Below are 21356 nucleotides of genomic sequence, written 5' to 3'. Positions count from 1 at the left end.
CTTTGTTTACAAAAAGCAGCTCATATATCCAACTAACTCCACTTTCCATTTTTCACTACAATTTTGTGACTGCTCTCTACTCCCTTCTCTCTCTGTAAGCCTTCTCCGTTCTCTACTCATCCACACTCCTTTTTTCTGCTTCTGCATTTCATCCCTGTGTTTTTGTGTGTGTTGATTTGTTGTAGATACATTGGAATATAAATCAGAAATTTTTTTTACTTGGGGTTTTCTAGTCTTGTTGAGTTTTTGAAATGGAAGGAAAAGAACCACTAGAAATATAGAAAAATAAGGCTTCCCGTAAGTACATTGTCGCAAGATGGGCTAAGTGGTAAAAATGGAGGAGCTTTTTGTAGTTTCTTTTTTCACTTAACTTCTCTCATTATTAACAATCCGTTTTCTGCATTCTTGGTGTTTATTGAGCTAGTCTATTTTGACTTATAAGTATCTCTGTGTAGTGTTTTTTTTTTCAGTGCAAAAATTGGAAAGTTGAAGAAAATGAGTGGGGATCAACACATGGATATGCATTACATGAATAATATGGGGTTTCCTTACAATGTTCCAGAGACTTTCACAGGCTTTTTGGATGGTGTTTCACAGACCCCTATGCATTATCATAATAACCCTCTACACATTCAAGATCAGGTAATTTTTTTTAACTTTCTGTGTAGCAGTTGATTTTATACTGTTTCAGCTTATAAATTGTGAAAAAGGGAGTAAAGTAGCAGTAGAATAGCCCCCAATTCAACATATACACTATAATATGCATATTTAGGCTTTTAGTGCTGGGAATAATAATCTGTTCATGTTCACTTCCTTTAATGGACTCTTAGGCTGTGTGACTAACCATTTGTTCTTGACTTTATTGTGACAAAAAGTAAGTTTGAAACTTTACTGAAACAAAGGGTAAAGTTTGGTGACAATCTGTGAAATTAATCCATTCTTGTTAGTTTATCTCAAAAATTTTTTGGAGCTATTTGAATGCTGACATTAAACTTCTGAATCTTATGTCCAGGAAAATGCATACTGGTCTATGAATATGAGTTATTGTAAATATGAGTACTCCAATCTTGAGAGTACTTCTTACCATTCTTATGAGACTGGCAGCAACCACCATGTATCAAGACCGGATCTCTCAGAGAGGCCTTGGGAGTATCCTATACCTATAAATGTCGGCGAAGGTGTATTGACTGATGTAATATACGAGGAAAATACAGTCTCTGGTGAGGATGCTGGCACGGAGGAATGTGAGTCTCCACCTCTTTTATCTGAAAATTTAACACTTAGTCTATATGCATTTAGGTTTTTCTTTCCCTAACTGGCGGCATTAGATGCAAAATTACTCAATTTGCCTTTAATAGTAGTAGTTTTTTTTACCTTTACAATTAGTCGGCACTAAAATTATTATCACCTTCTTTATACTTTTTTTCCTTTCTCTTTGTGAGATAGGTCTAGGACCATGAATTTGCTTTAGTGGTCAAGTTTCATACAGCCCTTCTTTTTACCAGTAAATGATATTTTGTAGAACCTATTACTTTTTTGTTGAAGTTTCAGTATGTCATATAAACGGATACTTCTGCAAGTTATGTGTTACTATTTAAATACTTATAACATACTGCGATTTTACAGAGTGTAACATATATTTCACAATTCATCAGGTGATCTACCCCATCAAGATGATTCGAACCACCAGGTATATTGCTTGTTTCCAATAGAAGAGTTTGCTCCACTCTTTCATTGTGCTTTTGGAAACTATATGGATTTTGATAACTCAATTTCACTTTTTTTTTGGGGGTTTAAAATGCTGCGGTTGTTGTCATTTCTCACTACCTGTCTCTAATTTTCTGAACTGCTGGATAAAATGTTTTTTAGAATAGGGGATGTCATTCCGTTAATTTTATCATGTCCTGTATACATACTGATTATGCTAAACACTTATGTGGCAAACATGAAGTCAAGTTGTTGTGCATTCCCCTGCATTACCCTACATAAATCAACCAAAAAGATGGAGGCAGTGTTTGTCATAAAAAATCAGTCTTTGGCCTTTTGCTTTCTCTCAGCCTTCCTCTTGAACCTTGCGAATATATAAAAAAGAAAGACAGACAGACAATGGAAACTTTGCTAGAAGACCAATATATGGATCTCCTAATTCACCCACTCTGCTAATGAACTATCTCACTAATTTTTGTCAGCTTCTTAAGCAGTTGAAATTTAAATACCATGTTTCTCTGGTTCTTCAAATGTGTTACGTGTAATAGTTGCCATCATCTTGAACTTGTTTAAGAGTGGCTAGATTAACATGCTATTGGCTTTTAGCATGCTAATTTCACCTTTCCTTTTTGTTAACATGTGCAGGATATTTTGGAAGATGATATTGACCCTGATAACATGACCTATGAGGTATGTAACCCAGTCACGCCCATCTCCTCTAACTTGTTTGATTTTATCTTTTGTTATGTTTGTGAAATGAGCTTGATTTGCAGTTCATTGTAGGGTTTTACAATCTATCTAATATCTATACAGTCTTTTGAATACCTTGTCCAAGTTTTATTTTTATTTGATAAGAAGAACTGCTCGCTGGAGTGAGAAGGCTTATAACAGAAAGCTGCAGTTACCATACTGTGACGCTGCCTCATAATGTCAAATTATTGAAGGATGGCAAAGTTTTGTCTCTCATACTTATGCATAAAGCTAATCCAAGAGTCCAAGGCAAATTACAGGGAAAACCTTTTTCCTCTAGGAGCGACGGAGTCATATCTTTTAAGTTAGACTTAATATCTGAAATTAAAGAGTTACTGAAACTCATTCCTCTATCTAGAGTTTCTATTTACCGATCACATTTAAAGAGCAAGAGTTGAAGTGCTAAGATAAGCTGTCCATTGTTGGGATTGGCACCTATAAAGTGAACCTACACCTATTGCAGGTGTTGTGTGGTTAAAGATGATCGCTACTAAGAATGAGCACTATCACAGTGCCCTCTTCGGCTCCTAAAGGAAGGTTATGGTGCTTCAGATATGGTTTGTGGTACGGGTGGTAGCGTTATTTTAGGGACCACTTGTTCATGGTTGTGCTGATTGCTTGTAAACTATCTGTAGTTATCGTTTTGAAGATATATTTTCAATTACTTAAATGTCTGTCTTAGGATGGAATAAGTTGACAGAAAAAAGGAACAATGGGAATATCTTCTATGTCATTTAATTATCTTCTGCATGTCTGTCTTATTTATCATTTAAATCTTTTTAATTTCAGTGGATTTCTTTTTCTTACGTATAGTAAAATAAAGTTGTGTACAGAGTGAGGTAAGCTAATCAGACTCATCGCCTAGCTTAATAACCAGCTTGCCGAATGTAAATCCTCCACTCCTTCCCTAAACAAAAGTAAAGAAGGAACATATGGGAGAGACCGAGAGAAGAAAGGACCTGCAGGAAAAAAGAGATATGCACAGAACAAAAGAGCTGTTAATTCTCATAATGAAGCTATTCAGCAGCCACACTAATATATCTTCCTGTTATGACTTGTTAATCAGCTGAAAGTCCACAAGTATGGGAATGGTAGTTCCTACTTTTTTTTGACTGACTAACTTCTTCACTTTGATCCAAGAACAATACCCGTCTTTCAGAGTGTCTACCTTCATTTTATCCAACAAAAGAAAAAAAAAAAATCTTCTTCCTGATAACAAATGTTGACTTTAATGTACTACTCCTTCCGTTTCATATTAGATGAGGTAGTTTGACTCGGCACGAAGTTTAAGAAAAAAGAAGAATACTTTTGAAACTTGTGGTCTTAAAAGCTTAAGGGGTAAAAGGTTTGTGGGGTCATACCATTTGTGTGGCTATAAAAGCTTCTCATTAAGGGTAAATGGGTAAAATGAAGAGTTTAAAGTTGAATTATTTCCAAATTTAGAAAAATATCATTTGTTTTGGAACAGACTAAAAAGGAAAGTACCTCATCTAATATGAAACGGAGGGAGTATCTTATACTTGAACGCAATATTGAAATTACATCTGTGTTTTTTGTTATCTATGGCTGCAAAGGTTGAAGAAAGCTGCTGAATGGTAGTCTGAGGTGCAACGTACAGCATTATACTTTTGATATTAATTGGCTTAAAAATTTATGTTTTAATCCTTGATCTTCGTTGATGATATGGATCTCATTATTCAGTCACCCATTATGTGAAACTAATGAGTATTCATGCAAATTTCTGCCAACTCCTTCTCCTTAAGCACTGAAATCCTAATATTTGTTCATTTCCTTGTTCTTAGGATGTGTGCTGTATAACTGGTCGCATCATCTTTACTTGTGAATAGCTGAACCAATTTCATAGATTAGTTTTCTCCTGATTCTTTTACTAAATTTCTGCTTTACTGTTGCAGGAGTTACTTGATTTAGGTGAAACAGTTGGAACTCAAAGTCGAGGACTTTCCGAGGAGCTTATTAATTTACTTCCAACAACCAAATACAAGTCTAACAGCATCTTTTCCAGGAAAAAATCAGAAGAGAGGTAATTTTTACACCAGCACCTTTTTGGACCATTGATCGTAAAAGGTGAAATTTTCCTTTTTGTAGTAACCTTTCACTGTAAATTGAATGCTTTCATCAAATGTGACATCTTATTTTAGCTACATATTAGAAAAGATCATTACTTCCTTGCCGTCTCAAGAGAGATGGCTAGCAGTACAGGCACAAAGAGTAGATAGTTTTTAGCTGCTGTAAAGCATTGATATAAGATAATTGTTTGGGGTTTGAGCTAAGATTTTGTTTTCCTCCTACATTTTCCCTTATATAACACAGCAAAACTGTATCTAAGTGAGGGACTGAATTTATTTAAGTAATACTTTTGAGCTGATCCTTGATTAATAATCTGCCTTCCACTTCACCTCGCCTCCTCAAATGTTAAAAAGAGTATACAGAGGAGAACTCCAAAAAACAATGAAGGGAAAAGTTTGGAAGAAGTGATATCATTTTAATTGCATAGCTTTGCAGATTGTTTGTTTTGTCACTCCAATTGTTTGAGTGTGCCATAGAAAGTAGGTCCACTTGAACCTCAGAAACTAGTCTGGCCTCTGGGAAGATTATCACCTTGATGGATTAATGATAGTCCAACAAATGAGTTCGACAAGGAAACATCATATAAGGTTCAAAATTTAAGTTATTTGGTAACTTAATCCGACTAGCTTAGTGTCTATATTGTGCCAAAACAGAGGGCTCTACTTGGGGTTTTTAGTATAACCATGCCTCAAAATTCCCATTTGACCTCAGTACTTGTGTAAAAATATTCAGTTTTGCGATCACTAGGGCACATCTTACATGGATTTCAGTTGCTCCATAAATTCTCTGTCAAAGGATGTTATGTTACCTTCATAAATTTTCTGCTGACCATATGTTAGAGTTCTTACCTTCATTTGGTTGATGAAATCCTTTTTCTTTCACCTCAAAGAATAAATGATCTTTTTTGCATGCAAGCTAGATGTGTCATCTGTCAAATGAGGTACAGACGAGGGGATCGGCAAATAAATTTGCCATGCAAGCACATGTACCACACCGAATGCGGCTCCAAATGGCTAAGCATCAATAAGGTATGACAGTAATAACTATTCTGGCCTCTATGTATCAGAAGTTTACATTGCATTCTCTGAGATCTAACACTAAACTCACTTCGATTTGTCAGACATGCCCCATTTGCAACAAAGAGGTACTCCTTGAAGAATGAAGGCATTATGTTATAAAATGGTCCATATAGGGTTCAGTTTTAGCAGATTTGCTTCGACGGATTTACTGCCGATTTGGTTCAATGGCTTTACTATCTTCTTCCACTGCCCACTAACGTAGAGTAACATCAAAACTTTTAATCACTTTTCTTAGATCATGCTTAAAACGCAGGAAAAAGTAACTAAATAGACGCTCATATGTTCACAGCCTTATGTCTTTTTAGGGAAAGTCTGAATATAGAAGTCTTCTTCCTTTTCTTTTTTGAGCTATATAACGAGCTCGTAACTAATTCCTCTATTCTTTCTCCATTGTGCTGTGTGTACTTTTACAGTTGTTAAGTTGCTTTGAACAACTTTCTTATCCAGGCGAATGCAACTCCTTGTACTTTTAAATATGGTTCAAGATTTAATTTTTATTAAAATTCTGGTGGATTGTCACACACACACATACACATACACATATTCTACTGTTCTTACCAAGTGAATTAGCTTTCTCTTAAGCACATGAAATCTTTAGAAGTTCTATTCCAAATCTAGCCACCTGTCAAGCCCTATTACACAATGTGTGTTGGGTATAAATAGTAGGGATTGAAGGAGTAAAAATTAAATGTTAGTAAGGTTAAGGGTCAAATTTCTCATTGGAACTATGTATATGCAAAGGAGAAAATATATCACTCTTCAATTTGAGAAGTATCAAATAAATAGAAGAAAATAATCAAAACTTTAACTTAAATGAAGTAAACCAACTAGTTTTTCTCTCCTTAGCCATCCCTGTGGCTTCAACCAAACATATTTATCAATTTATTTGAGGGAATAGTAGCATGTCCTTTTCGTGCAGGATTTCTGGGATTTTTCTTCACAAGGATTGTGTCAGTGCATGTTAGCTTCATTTACATTAAAACCACTGCACGTTACGCTTCGGGTGGGAAATTGAGCTGTTGTACCTTTTTTTTTTCGGTGGTCAAGTTCTTGTAATTAAGGTTCTAGAGATAGTAGGAAATCTAGGTCCAAGTGAATTATACTTATATTTATATCGTCAACCAGCGTAAAACTTGAGCACAGTTCTGATGGTAAACAAAATTACTAAAAGCGATGTTCAGTAAACTAGAATATTGATATCCATGTTAATTAATACAAGAAGTGATGGATGTAGGGTGGGTTCTGCGTATTTGACAAAACTTTTATGTACACAAAAACATACAAACCCACAACGTGTGTCAGCGTAAAAAATAATTATAGAGAGAATTAGATATATATTTCACAATTTTAAAATATTATCAACTCAGAAGTCAGAAACCATGGTCTAAATTTTGGGTTCGGCTCCATTGGGACAGATACAGGAGATTTGATTTTGAAGTTCGTTACAAATATTTTATAGTTATATGACTTTTTTTGGAAGAGATCGATAAAAAATAATTTAAGAGATCTGTAAATAAAACATATAAAAAATTTATAGTGTCATTTTTCTAATTCAAATTGTAAATGAACATATGAGATGTTTTCCTTAACAAGAAACTGATTAAGCATATTACTCAATCTATCCATTGGCTTTTGTCCGGTAACAATTGATTAATGCCATTTTTGGTTTTGGTTGATTTTTGATTTAGGATGAAAAATGCATATTTTGAGTGTGTTTGTACGTTAATTCTTGTGTGAGTTGCAGGAGTTCACGTCGCTTTTGAAGTGAAAATATGCTCATTACGTGTTTCTTATGTGTAGGAACAAACTTATGCGGAAAATGATCAAATAGGAGAAAAATTGATGAAAAAAGAGCTGAAGAGAAAAGTTCCAGACAGCGAGGCGAGGTTCAATTCGCCAGACCGGGACCAGAGCAGAAGAAACCAGAAAAGTCCCGGATAGCGAAGCTAGGTTAACTTCGCTAGACTGGGACCGGAACAGGAAAAATCAGCTTTTCCAATCCGAATTAGGAGAAGAAAAATTCGCGTCATACAAACCCTAGTCACTATAAATATATCCTAAAACATGTTTTTGACGGAGAGACACTACTTTGGAGAGAGAGAGAGAAGACTTTTGAGAGGTAAGAACACGCTTGGAGCAAGGAGAAGGATTCAACTTCACGTTTTTTCTTCTTTCTTTCTATTTTTCCATTGATATGAATTCTAGTGTTGTATTTTAACATACTATCATGAATAGATAATTTTCTATCTAGGGTTTTGATGGAAACTTTTGGAGGATGATTCTTGTTCCGTTTTTATATAATTGAGCCTTTGAATTTCTCTACTTGTTTAACTACGTGCTTATTTCAGTTGATTGAAGAGCTCTCAATTGACTGTGCCTATTTATTATGTATTGCTTGGAAAAGGGTATATATTCAGGTAGTTATTGAACAACATCACTCCTAACATATATGAGGAATCAATACGAAGGGTTAAAATGTGGGATTAGGAATAAGGAAACCTTGATGCGATCTCAGTGAGCGGTGAATTAGTGCCATCTAGCGTAGTTCGGAAGAATATGTCTAGTAAATTGTGGTAGTTGCTCGGACGAGAATTACATCACCCGAAGTACTCACGATCGGTAAAGAATACTTAGGCGAATTTATAGAAGATGTAGTGGGAAGGATTTTGAAAATTGAGAAAATCATAACTCTAGGCCGCCTTAATCTTGTCTCCAACTCCGTAGTTGATAATTTTACTGCTTTCTAGTATTTGATATTAATTAGTTAGAAATATAAACCTCAACCTTTAAAATTTAGAAAATTATTCAAACTTGTCTTTTTAGTGATATTGAACAATTATAGCGAAACCTTTGTTCTCTGTGGGATTCGACTCCGGACTCTTAGACCGGATTATATTTGCAGCGACCGCTTATCCTTTTTAGGACTAGAGTTGGGTGTGATAAAATTTTGGCGCCGTTGCCGGGGAACTAACGCTGTAGATTTAGATGTACATATTCTACGTTTCAAGTTTGAACTTTTATTTTATTTTTTTAGTATTTGATATTTTGTATTTTTAGTTTTACTTGTTTATTTGAGAAACATAGCATCGTGAAATTATGGGAGTTTCAATGTTGGTAATTCTACTATTGATCTTCTTAATGCTTATTGTGGAGGAAACCACCCATGACAAAATTATCAAAATATTTTCGAGATCGAGTTATGTGCACCAACTCAATCATATGTGTGGAATGTGTGGTGGTCAAGATGGTCACTTTCATGGTTATGCTTATATTTCTTATCTTCCCGCAACCACTTACTTTTATGTTTTTTTTTTTTTGTGAAGTTAATATGAACAAAGAACTCAGGGATGATGACCTGAAAGAGATCAAGGGTATGCTAAGGTGCCTTGTGGAACAAAATAATGGGAAACAACTGTACATACAAAGGCAAGATGCTACTATTCGCAACCTAGAGGCACAAGTGAGTCAACTAGTTGAAGCATTTAATGCTCAACAAGCCAATATTGAGGATAGTAGTCAAGAAAAGCATGAATTAGATACTGAAATTGAGGTGCTAATGGAGGAGGTCAAAGTATAACACCAACAATCTATCCAACTAGAATTTGAGAATGCCGATGTTGAAAAAGTAATACTAGGTCAGCCAAGGACATTGAAGATACAAATTTAGTTGACTCTAGTGTGATTGGTATTGAGTAGGTCAAAAATCTTGAAGTTCATGTATTTGAGCGTGTTGTACCTCATTCCAAATACTTCTCTACATTATGTTCAGATAGTGAAATGAAAATTGATCCTTATGAGCATAAAAAGGAGCTAAGGGCAGAGGTCGACGCACCTTATATTTTGAAAATTTCAAGGCCATCTAGGCAAGGTGACACTCCTCGACCGAGAGCCAAAAAGTGTATGACAATTTATTTAAACTTTGGCTCCAAAAATTTGTATCACCCCAAATGCATAATCATAAGCTTGAATCAAAACTTGGGGTTCAATTCATAAGCATGGAGGCAAAAGTGATTCGTGTCGTGCCGCGGCATTAAATCAAGCGCTTGTTGGGAGGTAACCCAGCTTTACTGTTTTCTATTATTTTTATTTTTATTTTATTATTTATTTTTTATTATATTGTTATTGTAGTGTTGTTTTATTATTCTCTCTAGAAGCATGGAGAGCAAGATTATTGGAAGAAAGAAAAAGCAAGTGAGATGGTTAGAACGAAGTATGGGGTGCCCGCACAATGAACCAAGTCTGGGAGAAGTCTGAGTACCTCATGAGCTGCTAATGCATGGGCCTTTGGCCTACCAGGGAGTTTCTTTTACCCTATTGTATTTATGAGTGTGCATTGGGGACAATGCATAATTTTAAGTATGGGGTGAAGAGACTGTTTGGGTATTCCGGTGCTATTTTAGTTGTGTTATTGTATGTGTGTTGAAAAAAATCAAAAATAAAGAAATAATTAGGTAGAAATAATCCCTCTTGGTTTTTCTTATGGCCACGGTTCTTTTTCAAGGGATGACTCTTTGAACCGGGTAGTAATTTTTTTTGTAGGTAGAATTTTTATAGAGTTTTGAACTTTTTCCAACGATGGACTTCCTAGACAGTTTTCTCGAGGATTTAAAGTCCAACGAAAAACACAAATAGATTTTCATTATTTTTTTTCTTTTTGAATTTATAATTGAATGAGAAGAAACATGAGTAATAGGTGCTTTTGACATGTTTTATATCGGGGCTTAGGTCTGGAGCATTTGAACTAAGTACTTTCTTCATGGTCTTTGTAATTACATGCCTTAAATATGTGTGGCTTTCTTTTGACGCCAAGGCTCATCCCGTGACTCTTGTGATTAATTTTCGTGTGCTGAAATTCTATGATGACTGTGCTAGTTGCTTTAACTCGAGAGTCAGGTCTGAACCGTCCTAAGTGAGTCATGTGCATTGTGTGAGGTGAGATTTTAGTGTACTCTATGCCATCCTTGTTAGTATAGAATTTGCCCCGTGTGTGAGTCAAAGCGAAATTATTAAGTCTTGTAAGTTTGGGAAGTGATATAAGCTTTCTTTGATTGACCATTTAGCCAATTTGCCTACCAGTGCTAATATTATCCGCAGTTAACCCTTTTGAGCCTGTAGACTTTTTCTTTGGCAACCGCATTACAAGCCAAATCCCCTTTATTCTCAATCAATCTTGTTGAACCTTTACCTCCGAAAGCACTTAAGTAGCTATAAGAGTAAAGAAAGAGATTAGGTAGCTTTTGAGTGGAGCAATAGAAAGGCCGAAAATGTGCATTTGTGTACAAACAAAAAAAGGTACTAGACGAAAATATCAAATTAAGGAGAGTAAAAAAAATGAATAAATGAAGAAAATAATGAATAACACCTCTCATATATTTGTCTGGGCTAGTAAATATCTATATGTTGATGTGCTTAATGAAGAAGGGCTTAACATGTGTATGGTTTCACATGGTTCACGGCAAGACATTAAAGTGGTCATGGCAAGAAGGTGCTTAGAAGCGAAGTGTAGTGCATTAAAGTGCTTAGGAGGGTTAGTCACTATTTTCTCAAATATATCCTACCCGTCCCTTAGCCTACGTTACTACCTATAAAGTCCTACTTGATCCTAGACTTTGCAAGCTTAGATTAGTCAAGTCTTACACTACGGGCAAGCCTATGGTACGAACTTGGATGGCATAAGAGTTTCTTTATGAGAGTGAGAAAATTCTTCTGATTTGAGAGTCCTTAAAATATACTTGAACTTATATTGGGTCTGTGGACTACTTTCTCTATGTGGTTCGTTAGTGAGGGCACATGATTTTCAAAGGATTGGTAAGGACCTTGATTTTTGAGTTGACACAAGGAGCAAGTCATAGAGTGGAATGCATTAGAGACAAGCTTTGAGGAGAGGATGTTAGGAAGAGTCACATGAATTTTTTAAATAATCTTGGCATGAGTTTAAAACTTGAGGAAATGTATGAAGAATGCATATACTGGGTTCTAAGCGTTAATATAAACCATTGTCGTTTGTGTGATGCTTGAGTATGTTATGAAATAGGTTTCTTTCCTATGCGCTTAATCTTAAGTTGCTCGAGGACGAGCAAGAGTTTAAGTGTGGGGTGGTGATAAAGGATGAAAGTGCATGTTTCGAGTGTATTTGTGTGTTGATTCTTGTGTGAGTTGCAGGAGTTCACATCACTTTTGAATTGAAAATATGCTCATTACGTGTTTCTTATGTGTAGGAACAAACTTATGCGGAAAAGGATCAAATATGAGAAAAATTGGTGAAAAAAGGGCTAAAGAGAAAAGTCCCAGACAGCGAAGCGAGGTTCACTACGCCAGACCGGGACCAGGGCTGAAGAAACCAGAAAAGTCCCGCACAGCGAAGCGAGGTTCACTTGGCCAGACTGATAAGTAGGGATTTTGACTACTTATTTGCACTCTTTTACTTTCGTTTTAGCTCAAAATTACTTAAAGGTATTCCCAAAAATTAATGAAATGTGCTTGCTTGCAGTGTCGATGCCCCCTTTTTCTCGCAAAATCGGGTTTATGACATTTGGGAGGACAACTCGTTTCCTTGTGGGAATTGGGTTTGAATTGAAGAGTCGCCACCTAATGATTAAGTGCATTAGGACACTAAGAAGAACTTTGATTTAGAAAACCAGAGATTGGGTAAGAGCTTGAAATTATCCCGAGGGGAAGGTGTTAGGCACCCCTCGAGATCCACTAGTGTGGTTCCCGGCCATACTATAATTGTGACTTTAAGTGCAAACAACAAATATGGGGGGGGGGGGGGGTTTCACATAATTGTTGCAAGTAATTGCAGTTAAACGAAGTCGAAGAAACTGAAATTTGAGAAGAAGCGATTTTAAAATTCTGAATAAACAAGTAAAAGAGGGGGATTTTCACATAATTGTGGTAAATAATTAAAAGAAGTTAAAGAAGCTGAAGTTTGGGAAAAAAAAAGCAGTTTTGAAATTCTGAATAAAATAAACAAGTAAAGGAAGGGGGGGGAGGTCCTAGGTTTATAAATAATATGGATCACCCCACACAACACCCGGTAACCGTTTATACACGTGGTGTTATCGCGTGGTCATCATATCCATATCTACCCTTTCCCACCCCGTTAAGATATTAAAGCGCGGAATAGTCTCATTTTCTTATTGCATGCTATTACCCGCCCCAATCCTATCAGCCCCGGAGGTATTTGGGACTACTAATCCTAAAGGGAAGGGGTGTGAGGTTTTACAGTTTCAAAGGACAAAATTCTAAGGCGACAATCAAAACACATATGTAACAAATATGGGGAGAAGCACATAACAGATAGAAAGGCTCAGACAAACCTCCTTAAAAACAAAAGAAGCATATAGTTTAGCATGTCTTACACGTACTGATTAGGGTCTGATTAAACTTAAGAGTTGTGACAAACTGACCTATTACATATTTCAGATAAGAAGCCCGAATCAGGCCTGCTTGCTGGTTGTGGTTAATAGAATCTGATTCAATTTACAAGTTACCCTATGGCTTGACTAAGTGTTAAACGAAAACCTATAGGCATGATATCTATTAGTTTCTGAAAAGAAGTATACTGATTTTAAGGTAAAGAAATTGTCAATTACAAGAATATAAATTCTGCAGTCGTTATTGTTGCTACTGATTTTAGACTCATAAGCGAATGGACGATTCAGATTTGGTTGATGGTTCCTATAGGCATGCTTTCTAGGCGTTACTGATTTAAAACACTTTTTTTTAATCGAAACAAGAGTGCAGAAGTCCTACAAGCATGGTATCTAAAATGCTGTTAGTTATTTAAACCTATAAACAGGTTTGCCTAGTGACAGATGCAGATGCAAAATTCAGGAAGTCCTATAGGCATATTATCTATATGATATGCAGCATTTCAGAAATGACTTATAGACATGGTCTCTATATAATGCAGAAGTGTAGAAACCTATAGACATGGTCTCTATAGAAATGCAGAGGTGCAGAAACCTATAGACATGGTCTCTATATGAGATGCAAAAGTGCATAAACCTATAGACATGGTCTCTATATGAGATGAAGAAGTGAAAACAGGATACATGAGTGTAGAAGTGTAAATATTCCCTATGCATGCATGGTTACCCTTCCCTTTTTCACTAATCACCCCAGAAGTTTATTACAAAATTGTTACAAACCAAAATAAAATAAAGAAATTACATCATAAAAAAAATAAAATTACAACCAAGGAGAGCCCGATTCAGGTTTCCTGCCTGAAGCATGAAGTAAACCAACTCCAAAGACCAAGATCCAAAGCCTTTCTCATTTGGGGTGTGTCAGAGTTCCCTAAGAGCCTCATGGACTTCGGGCAGTGCTCACACCCAAATACATTGCAAGATTGAGACATAGTGCAGTGTGGAAGGGCCAGCCCTCAAGTGTAAGTGCATAGAAGAAATTCTGAAAAGGGGAAAAGGGGAAGTGGCAAAGACAGGCTAATGGGCATACCTAGCAATAGGAAGTGCTGGCACACCCCACCAGCCTGTTAGAACACATTGTTTTGGGAGTTAGGATCCCCAAAGGGATCAAGTCCAAACATGTGCAATAACTTGCATATTGCCATGTTCTGAACTACAACTCAAAGCACATAGAGGGAAACCGGGGTGCAGGGATTCACAGCAGAAACAGATGAAAGGAAATTAACATGCTAATTGACATTTAAACTTAACATAAACAGTAAATAGACATGGATGTAAAAGCTGTAAGTAAACACATTGGGATGATGCTTAAACCAAAACTAGAACATACCAGTCTCGAGGAAACAAGCAAAAGAAAGCAGTAGTCTTGTAAAGCCAAAGTGCAAACAAGTAGTCAGAATGCTATGAGTTTAGAAGAGAATTGTGAGATTATAAGTGCCTGAAGTGTGTAATGTGTGCTAATCGTGTAATGTGTTGTCTTGAAAGTGCAGAAGGGTCATGCCCTTTTATAGTGTGGAAAGCAAGCAGAAATAGGTAAGAAAATAGTTTGAAAATCAATTTCACAAGGTTTCCCTTTAATTAAGGGATTCTGATTTCAAACAGGTAAAAATAATTAAGGAAAGAGATTAATCAAATACCTTTTCAAAGCAGTACAAGAGGGGTAAATACATAAAGGTATATTTAAGAAAAAAGTCTTGGTAGTACACGGTTTGTGCAAATAAGGTAAGGGAATCAATTAACAACTAGTAAATTAAAAATTGAAGATTTTGTATGAATGAACCAAGTCAGAAGGATGGGAAAGATTTTGACTTAAGGAAAATCAATAATAATCAATCAAACCTAAAAAAGGATTCTGAATCAATCATAAGTTGGAAAACCTTTTCGGAAGAAAGAATTCATCACACATATAAAAGCATACAACCACGCTTAAGCACGAAGAACTATCATGCTAATCAGTAGAAGAGTCTAGTATAGAAGAATTTAAAAGTTCAGAATCATAAACAAAGAAGTTCAAACTTAGTTCATAGACTCAAAAATAAGTCTGAAAGAGTCCAGGGTTCTCAAACAGAACCCTAGTCTGATCATATGACCAAACTCGGAGGAAATCCCCCAAATTCTAGGGTTTCCGACTTGAGTCAAATACAGAGATGAGGAGGCAACAAGCTTAGAGATTTCTTTTCAGAATCTCATGAGAAGACAAGTAAATACAACAGAAAATTCGTAGCAAACAGAGTGAAGAAACTAACTCGAGGCATTAATGAGAGAACATCATGGTAGTAGAAGAAACATGTTTAAGAAAAACCTTTTAGAAGGGACTTAAACAGGGTTCAGTAGAAGAGAAAACAATAACACTTAAGAACACAATGGCGGAAATATGTTTAAAGAGGTCTTTTAGAAGAACTCAAGCAAAGTTCAGTAGAAGGCAAACAAACCTAAGAACTCAGTAGGAAATACATACAGTAGAAGAACACAAAAATACCGGAAAAGTATAGCAAAAGAACATATAGGTATCACAGTAGAAAAACAAAGCACAGAAGGACATGCATAATAAAGAAAAACATAAGAACACAGTGGAAGCACATGCGTGACAAATACACACAAAGAAAGGAAAAGAAAAGTCGGAGAAACATTTTGAACCTTTCAGAAAACCCTAAATCGAAGAGAAGTGATTTTTAAAAGATAATTTTGAAAGAAAAAATTGGGAAAATTGTTTAAAAACCCAAGTAGAGCACAGATATGTGACAGATCTAAGAAAAATCGGAGAGAACCTCGAATAGCTAGGGTTTCAAAGGAACCCTAAAACGAGAAAGGCTTGGAAAAAGGTCCGATCTGAGTCGGATAAGTCAGAGCCAGGCTCAAAACACCATAGTGTGCCAGAGCTGGGCCGGAGATGGCCATAGAACCTTGAATCGGCGAAGATCTGAACGGACACCATCGAGGTCAGACCTCGAAACATCGAATACCAAGTGTTTAAGAGCAGAGGGAGATGAGTTTAAGCTATCCATGGCCTGAGAGTCCATGGATTCCGGTGAGATTGAGGTTGAAGATGATGAGAGAGGCTAGGGTTTCAAGAGAGTTCGAGAGGAAAGGGATTTCAGAGGCGGCTGATAGAAGAGAATGAGGGGGATTAGGGTAGTCTTTGGGGATTAAAAAGGCAAGGAATGATCGTGGCCGTTGATCAAAATGATCAACTACTGGATTAGAAGAGAGGGTCGGGCGGGTTAAATTGGTTGGGTCGGAGGCGGGTTGGATTGAAATTGGGTTGGTCTGTTAAGGATTTGAAATTGGGTCAATTAGGGGGATCAATTTGGGCCATAATTGAAACGAAATGGGGCCATATTTTAAATAGCCAGTTTTTCCCTTTTGATTTATAAAAATAGTAAAAAATAATTTCGAAAACAAATTAAAAGTACTGGATCAATTAATAATATATATTAATTTAAAAATATTGGAACCAATTTCATAATTATAAAATGCTGTTAATTCTGAAAATAGGCTAAAATTGCAATTATATGCAATTTAGCTTTTAAAATACCAAATAAATTTGTAAAAATGTATAGAATTACCCTAGCTACATTTTGGTATAAATATAGAATAAAATAAGTTATTCACCAAAAATGATAATTTTGGGAATAATTATTGGTTTTTGTACTGCTAAAATGGGCAATAAATTGATTTAAAAATCCTTTAAAAACTAGAAAAAATACTAAAACACTTGGGCATACTTATATATGCATACATATGCTATTTTGAAAGTATTTTGCATATAAAAAATATATGAGAAAAAATTAGGTATCAACATGCATGAGTGTTAGAATATGAGCTAAAGAGATGAAAATTAACTCAAGAAGGAGTAATTTTGGATAAGGACAAAAATCAGGCTAAAAGGGCACTGTGCGGACCGCACAATAATGAGTGCGGCCGCAGATCATGAAGGAAGTCTTTGAAAAGAAATGCTCTGCAAAATGCGGACCGCACAATTCTGGTGCGGCCGCAGAATATAAAGTTTAGAGAGATGGGACTTTAAGGTCAAGAAGAAATGCAGACCGCACCATTTTTGTGCGGCCGCATAGTCAAGAGCGCGGCCGCACTCAGAAATGTGCGGTCCGCAGAAGTCCCACATTGTCAAAGCCCAAGGTCAATAAATGCGGACCGCACTATAATTGTGCGGCCGCAGAAGCAAGAGTGTGGCCACACTCATAAATGTGCGGTCCACAAAAGTTGAAGGAATCCGGCCGCAACCCAGAATTGTACGGCTGTAGAACTGGAACCTGTCAAGCCAAATCTTAATGTGCGGATCGCACACATAATTGTGCGGCCTCATAACCTCCGCAGGGGCAATGTGATCAATTAATTTTTGACCACACCCAAATTCTATACTATTTTAGTGTAAATATTTTTTTTAGGTCTAATCTTGATATTTTAATCTTTAATCTTGCTCTTAATAGGTTTTATTTGAAAAAAAAAGGAAAAAACTACAAAACATATTCACACTTTTTAGAATACATTTTTTTTATTTCTATTTGTAAAGAGAAAAAGAAAATTTACAAAAAAATATTTGGTTTCTTCTAATTAGAATTTAAATAAATAAGCAATGATATTTTTTAGTATCATATAAAACACATGTAAAAATTTAGTTTTATTATTATTTGGTGTAATAAGTGTTTGGTTAATATTCTTATCTTTATAGTTTAATTATTAAAAAAAAAAACTCAAAATTAAGTAAATCATGTTAAATAGATAACCTTTACATTAAAAAAAAAAACACTCATTAACCCCATTTTTCCCTAACTTCCTCTAATCCCCACTCCCTCACGTCCCCTCTCTCCCTCACAGCACACACTCACGATCCTCCCCCACGATTTCCTTCTCCTACTACCAAACTCACGTTCCCCCTCACTCCAAATTCTAGGAGTAAAAATCTGCTAGTATTATTCTCTATAAAGAGATAACAAAAACACTTAGCAAGGGGAGGAAAAAAAAGCAATCTGGAAACGAAAAAAAGGTAGTAACTAAGGAAAGACTCAAAAATATTATTTAGTTGAGTTTTGAAATTCCGTTTGTTGTTCGGGGTTCGTATAATACATGTTCTGCAGATATTCATAAGGAATTCGAAGGTTCGTCTATGTTCTTTAAGTCCTAATTTTATATTTTAAAATGAAGCTTAAATAGTATATTAATTGGATTAGTTTTATGTTGGTGTCTTAAGTTATAGTTGAATTGTCAATACGTGGATATTGTGCCTTTGTTCGAGACTTTGGCTACTGTCTTTTGGATATGTAATTAGTTATCTCAGTGAGTTTACTTAGATCACTAGCATATTTTATCACCATATTTTATTAGTTTGTCACTTTTTCTTTATGAGGTCTCATAATTTTAGAAATGTTTGCATTTTTATTGAAATTCCATGAGTAGGATTAATTAAAATATCATACTGACATGAATTTTGCATCTCGTTGTTGACGTTTTAATGATGTCCAATTATTAAATAATCTAGTATGATTCATTTGGGTCTCTGTCATATTATGAACCTTAAAAAAAAAAAAAAATTTCTCGTCCATTTTGGGTGTAACTAATAATTATTGTGACATCAACCAACCACAATCTTAAGAGGTCGAGAATTGAACTTAGAAACAAAGATGGTGTTTTAGTTTTTATGAAATTGAGGTGTCAAGTATTTTTATAAGTTAATTATCTAGCCTTGGGAATATGTTAATAATTATGAATGTTTTCGTTAATGGAAAAAAGCTTCAAGTATGTTCTAGTCTTCGTGTGAGTCAAATCTGATTTTGCTTTAGTAAAAAAAATAAATCGTTAGAGGTGTTTAAGTCCAGAACGTATTGATTTAATCTAGCACTAATAAGCTGGCTTGTTTTATCAAATAAAGCCATGTTTAAATATTTGTATTAGTCTAGTATATCTCCTGCACATAACAAATAATTGTGAGGAAGAAGATGAGCCATGAACTAATTTAAGACTCGTTCCAATAAGTAAAAAAAATAAAATATACAAATATATGTCTTGGATAAAAAAAAAGATAAATAAACAGGTTACTCTGAATAAGCCAGTAAGGTTTAGGCAGCGTGTTAACCAATCAGTTATCTTGATTATGTACACGTTCGCGTGACATAGTTATGATTTCCCAAATTAAAGGCAAAGTATGCGTTCGCGCAACTTTGACAAAACAATCTTAATAATAATAAAGTGTTATTCCTGACATACCAAACAAAACGAATACACGCACGCGTAATTCGTTTCAAGATAATTCTATAGTTACAAATAATCAAGCAACTAAAAGCGGTTTACGGCAAAAGTGCATAGATATCTGTAGAACTTAAAATATCCAGAATTAGTTCAGCCAGGTATAATTAGTAAAGCGACCGTGCTAGAACCACGGAACTCGGGAGTGCCTCACACCTTCTCCCGGGTTAACAGAATTCCTTACCCTGTCTTCTGTGTTTCGCAGACTTAATCAGAGTCAAATTTCCTCGATTTGGGATTTAAAATAAACCGGTGACTTGGGACACCATATAATTATCCCAAGTGGCGACTCTGAGATAAATAAAATAATCTCATTTCGATTTTTGTCACTTAAATTGGAAAAACTCCTTTCTTTCCTATCTCCTCGGGAAAAAGGAGGTGTGACAGGCAATATTGTAAGATATTTTCAACTTAGTATAAATAGAATTTTTTGTCATTTTTAGGTTAAGTTTTGTAAGTAGGGAACACCTGAGCCGATTTTCTTTACTATTGGGTAACATCGTATTAGTTAAATATTTTAACATTAGATTTTCTTCCCTTAATCACCTATTATTGATTTTATCTTAGATTTTTCTTTAATTTCTTCATTTTCATGAGTAGCTAAATTTTTAGCTAGAGTTGTGACCCAACCCTAGTGTGGGTACTTAATGGGTGTTTGATTTAGGGCTTGTTTATGATTGGGTTAGTGATATTTAGCCTAGTTCTTGCTTGACTTCAAGAATTAATGATTGCAAACATTGATTCATGCCTAATTGACTTAGTCTCCACTTGAGAAAGAGAGACTAAGTCTAGGAAAACTTGGCTAATAAGGAATTGGGGTGAACTCAAGAAATTGATAGCCCCAATTAACGGGTTGAATCTAGAGATAGTAAGACTCGACTTGAGTATTTATCACTTATTTTTTGCAATACCCATTTGGACTTGAGAAAGCCAAATTGGGCAAAATTACTCTAACTACCGAGAGGTATTCAGTGGCTTGTGATTGCTATATTACAATCCCGACCAATCAAACTTGCCCTAGAGTTTACAACCCGTTAGGTAACCACCTAGGTGGAAGTCACGACCCTAGATCTTTTATAAACTTGAAAAACAACAACACCAAAAATATTGTCTCTTAGCTCTACAATTACAATCAATAGCTTAAAAGTAGAAGTAGAAATAACAACCAAATATATGGAAGTGCAATCTTGGGCACATCATATAGTCACACTAGGTGTATACCTAATCCAAAATATAACTCCATGTGGATTCCACCCCGATTCGCGTTGGGTTTTTATTATTGCTTCGATCGCCTCACAACCTATATTTGTGGTGTGAGTTTGGGCAGCATCAATTTTGGCGCAGTTTCCGGGGAGTTAAACGGATTTAGCTATATATCTAGGTTTTTGTGTGATTTGTCTTCTTTTCCTTCCAAGTCATTAACTTTGTTTTTGAATTGATTATAGGTACGAAGATGGCTCTGAACAACGAGCCCATCGGGAATTTGCCAATGGGGCATGACGTAGATGATGACCAAGTTGATGAGGTTCCTCTTGAACCTCAAGCAAATAGGCAAGGCCGACCGCCTCATGATAATGTTCCCGTCCCTCCCCCGCCTCCACCAAGAGCGGCAGCGCACTGGGTGTTGCCGAACGAGGGTTATACAAGTGCTATAGTCCCGCCTCGCATTAGGGTGGGCAACTTCTAAATCACCAATGTGATGCTTACACTACTTGAGCAACGGGTATTCTTCACCGGGGTTCCGATTCAAAATGCTTACAAGCATCTCAAAGGGTTGGTCGATACTTGTCAGGGGAGCAAGCAAACCAGTGTTTTTGAGGACGCGCTGCGGTTGAGGCTATTTCCCTTTTCTCTACGGGGAAAGGCATTGGATTGGTTAGAGAGATTTCCCAATCATTTCATCCATACCTGGGATGAGTTGGCGGAAAAATTCATCGCCAAATTCTTCTCTCCTGGGAATATAGCGACACTTCGGGATGAGATTCTTTCGTTCAACCAAGAACCCAATGAGCCATTGCACGAGATTTGGAAAGATATCGTA

At 35.9% G+C, this 21356-nt stretch overlaps 1 protein-coding gene across 1 annotated transcript; it reads left to right on the top strand.

Moving 5' to 3' along the window:
* On the top strand, positions 1–6100 carry LOC109215735 (E3 ubiquitin ligase BIG BROTHER-like). The gene is made up of 8 exons (XM_019379853.1): positions 1–94; positions 456–642; positions 1013–1244; positions 1656–1690; positions 2353–2397; positions 4371–4498; positions 5465–5573; positions 5666–6100. Exons 2-8 carry the CDS (start codon positions 496–498, stop codon positions 5705–5707), a joined length of 738 nt encoding a protein of 245 aa, XP_019235398.1. The 5' UTR covers positions 1–94; positions 456–495; the 3' UTR covers positions 5708–6100.
* The last annotated feature ends 15256 nt before the right edge of the window (positions 6101–21356 follow it).

Source organism: Nicotiana attenuata, unplaced genomic scaffold, assembly GCF_001879085.1.
Source record: "Nicotiana attenuata strain UT unplaced genomic scaffold, NIATTr2, whole genome shotgun sequence".
NCBI lineage: Eukaryota > Viridiplantae > Streptophyta > Magnoliopsida > Solanales > Solanaceae > Nicotiana > Nicotiana attenuata.
The sequence above is the reverse complement of the archived record's forward strand: the minus strand, read 5'-3'. Positions and strand labels throughout refer to the sequence as shown.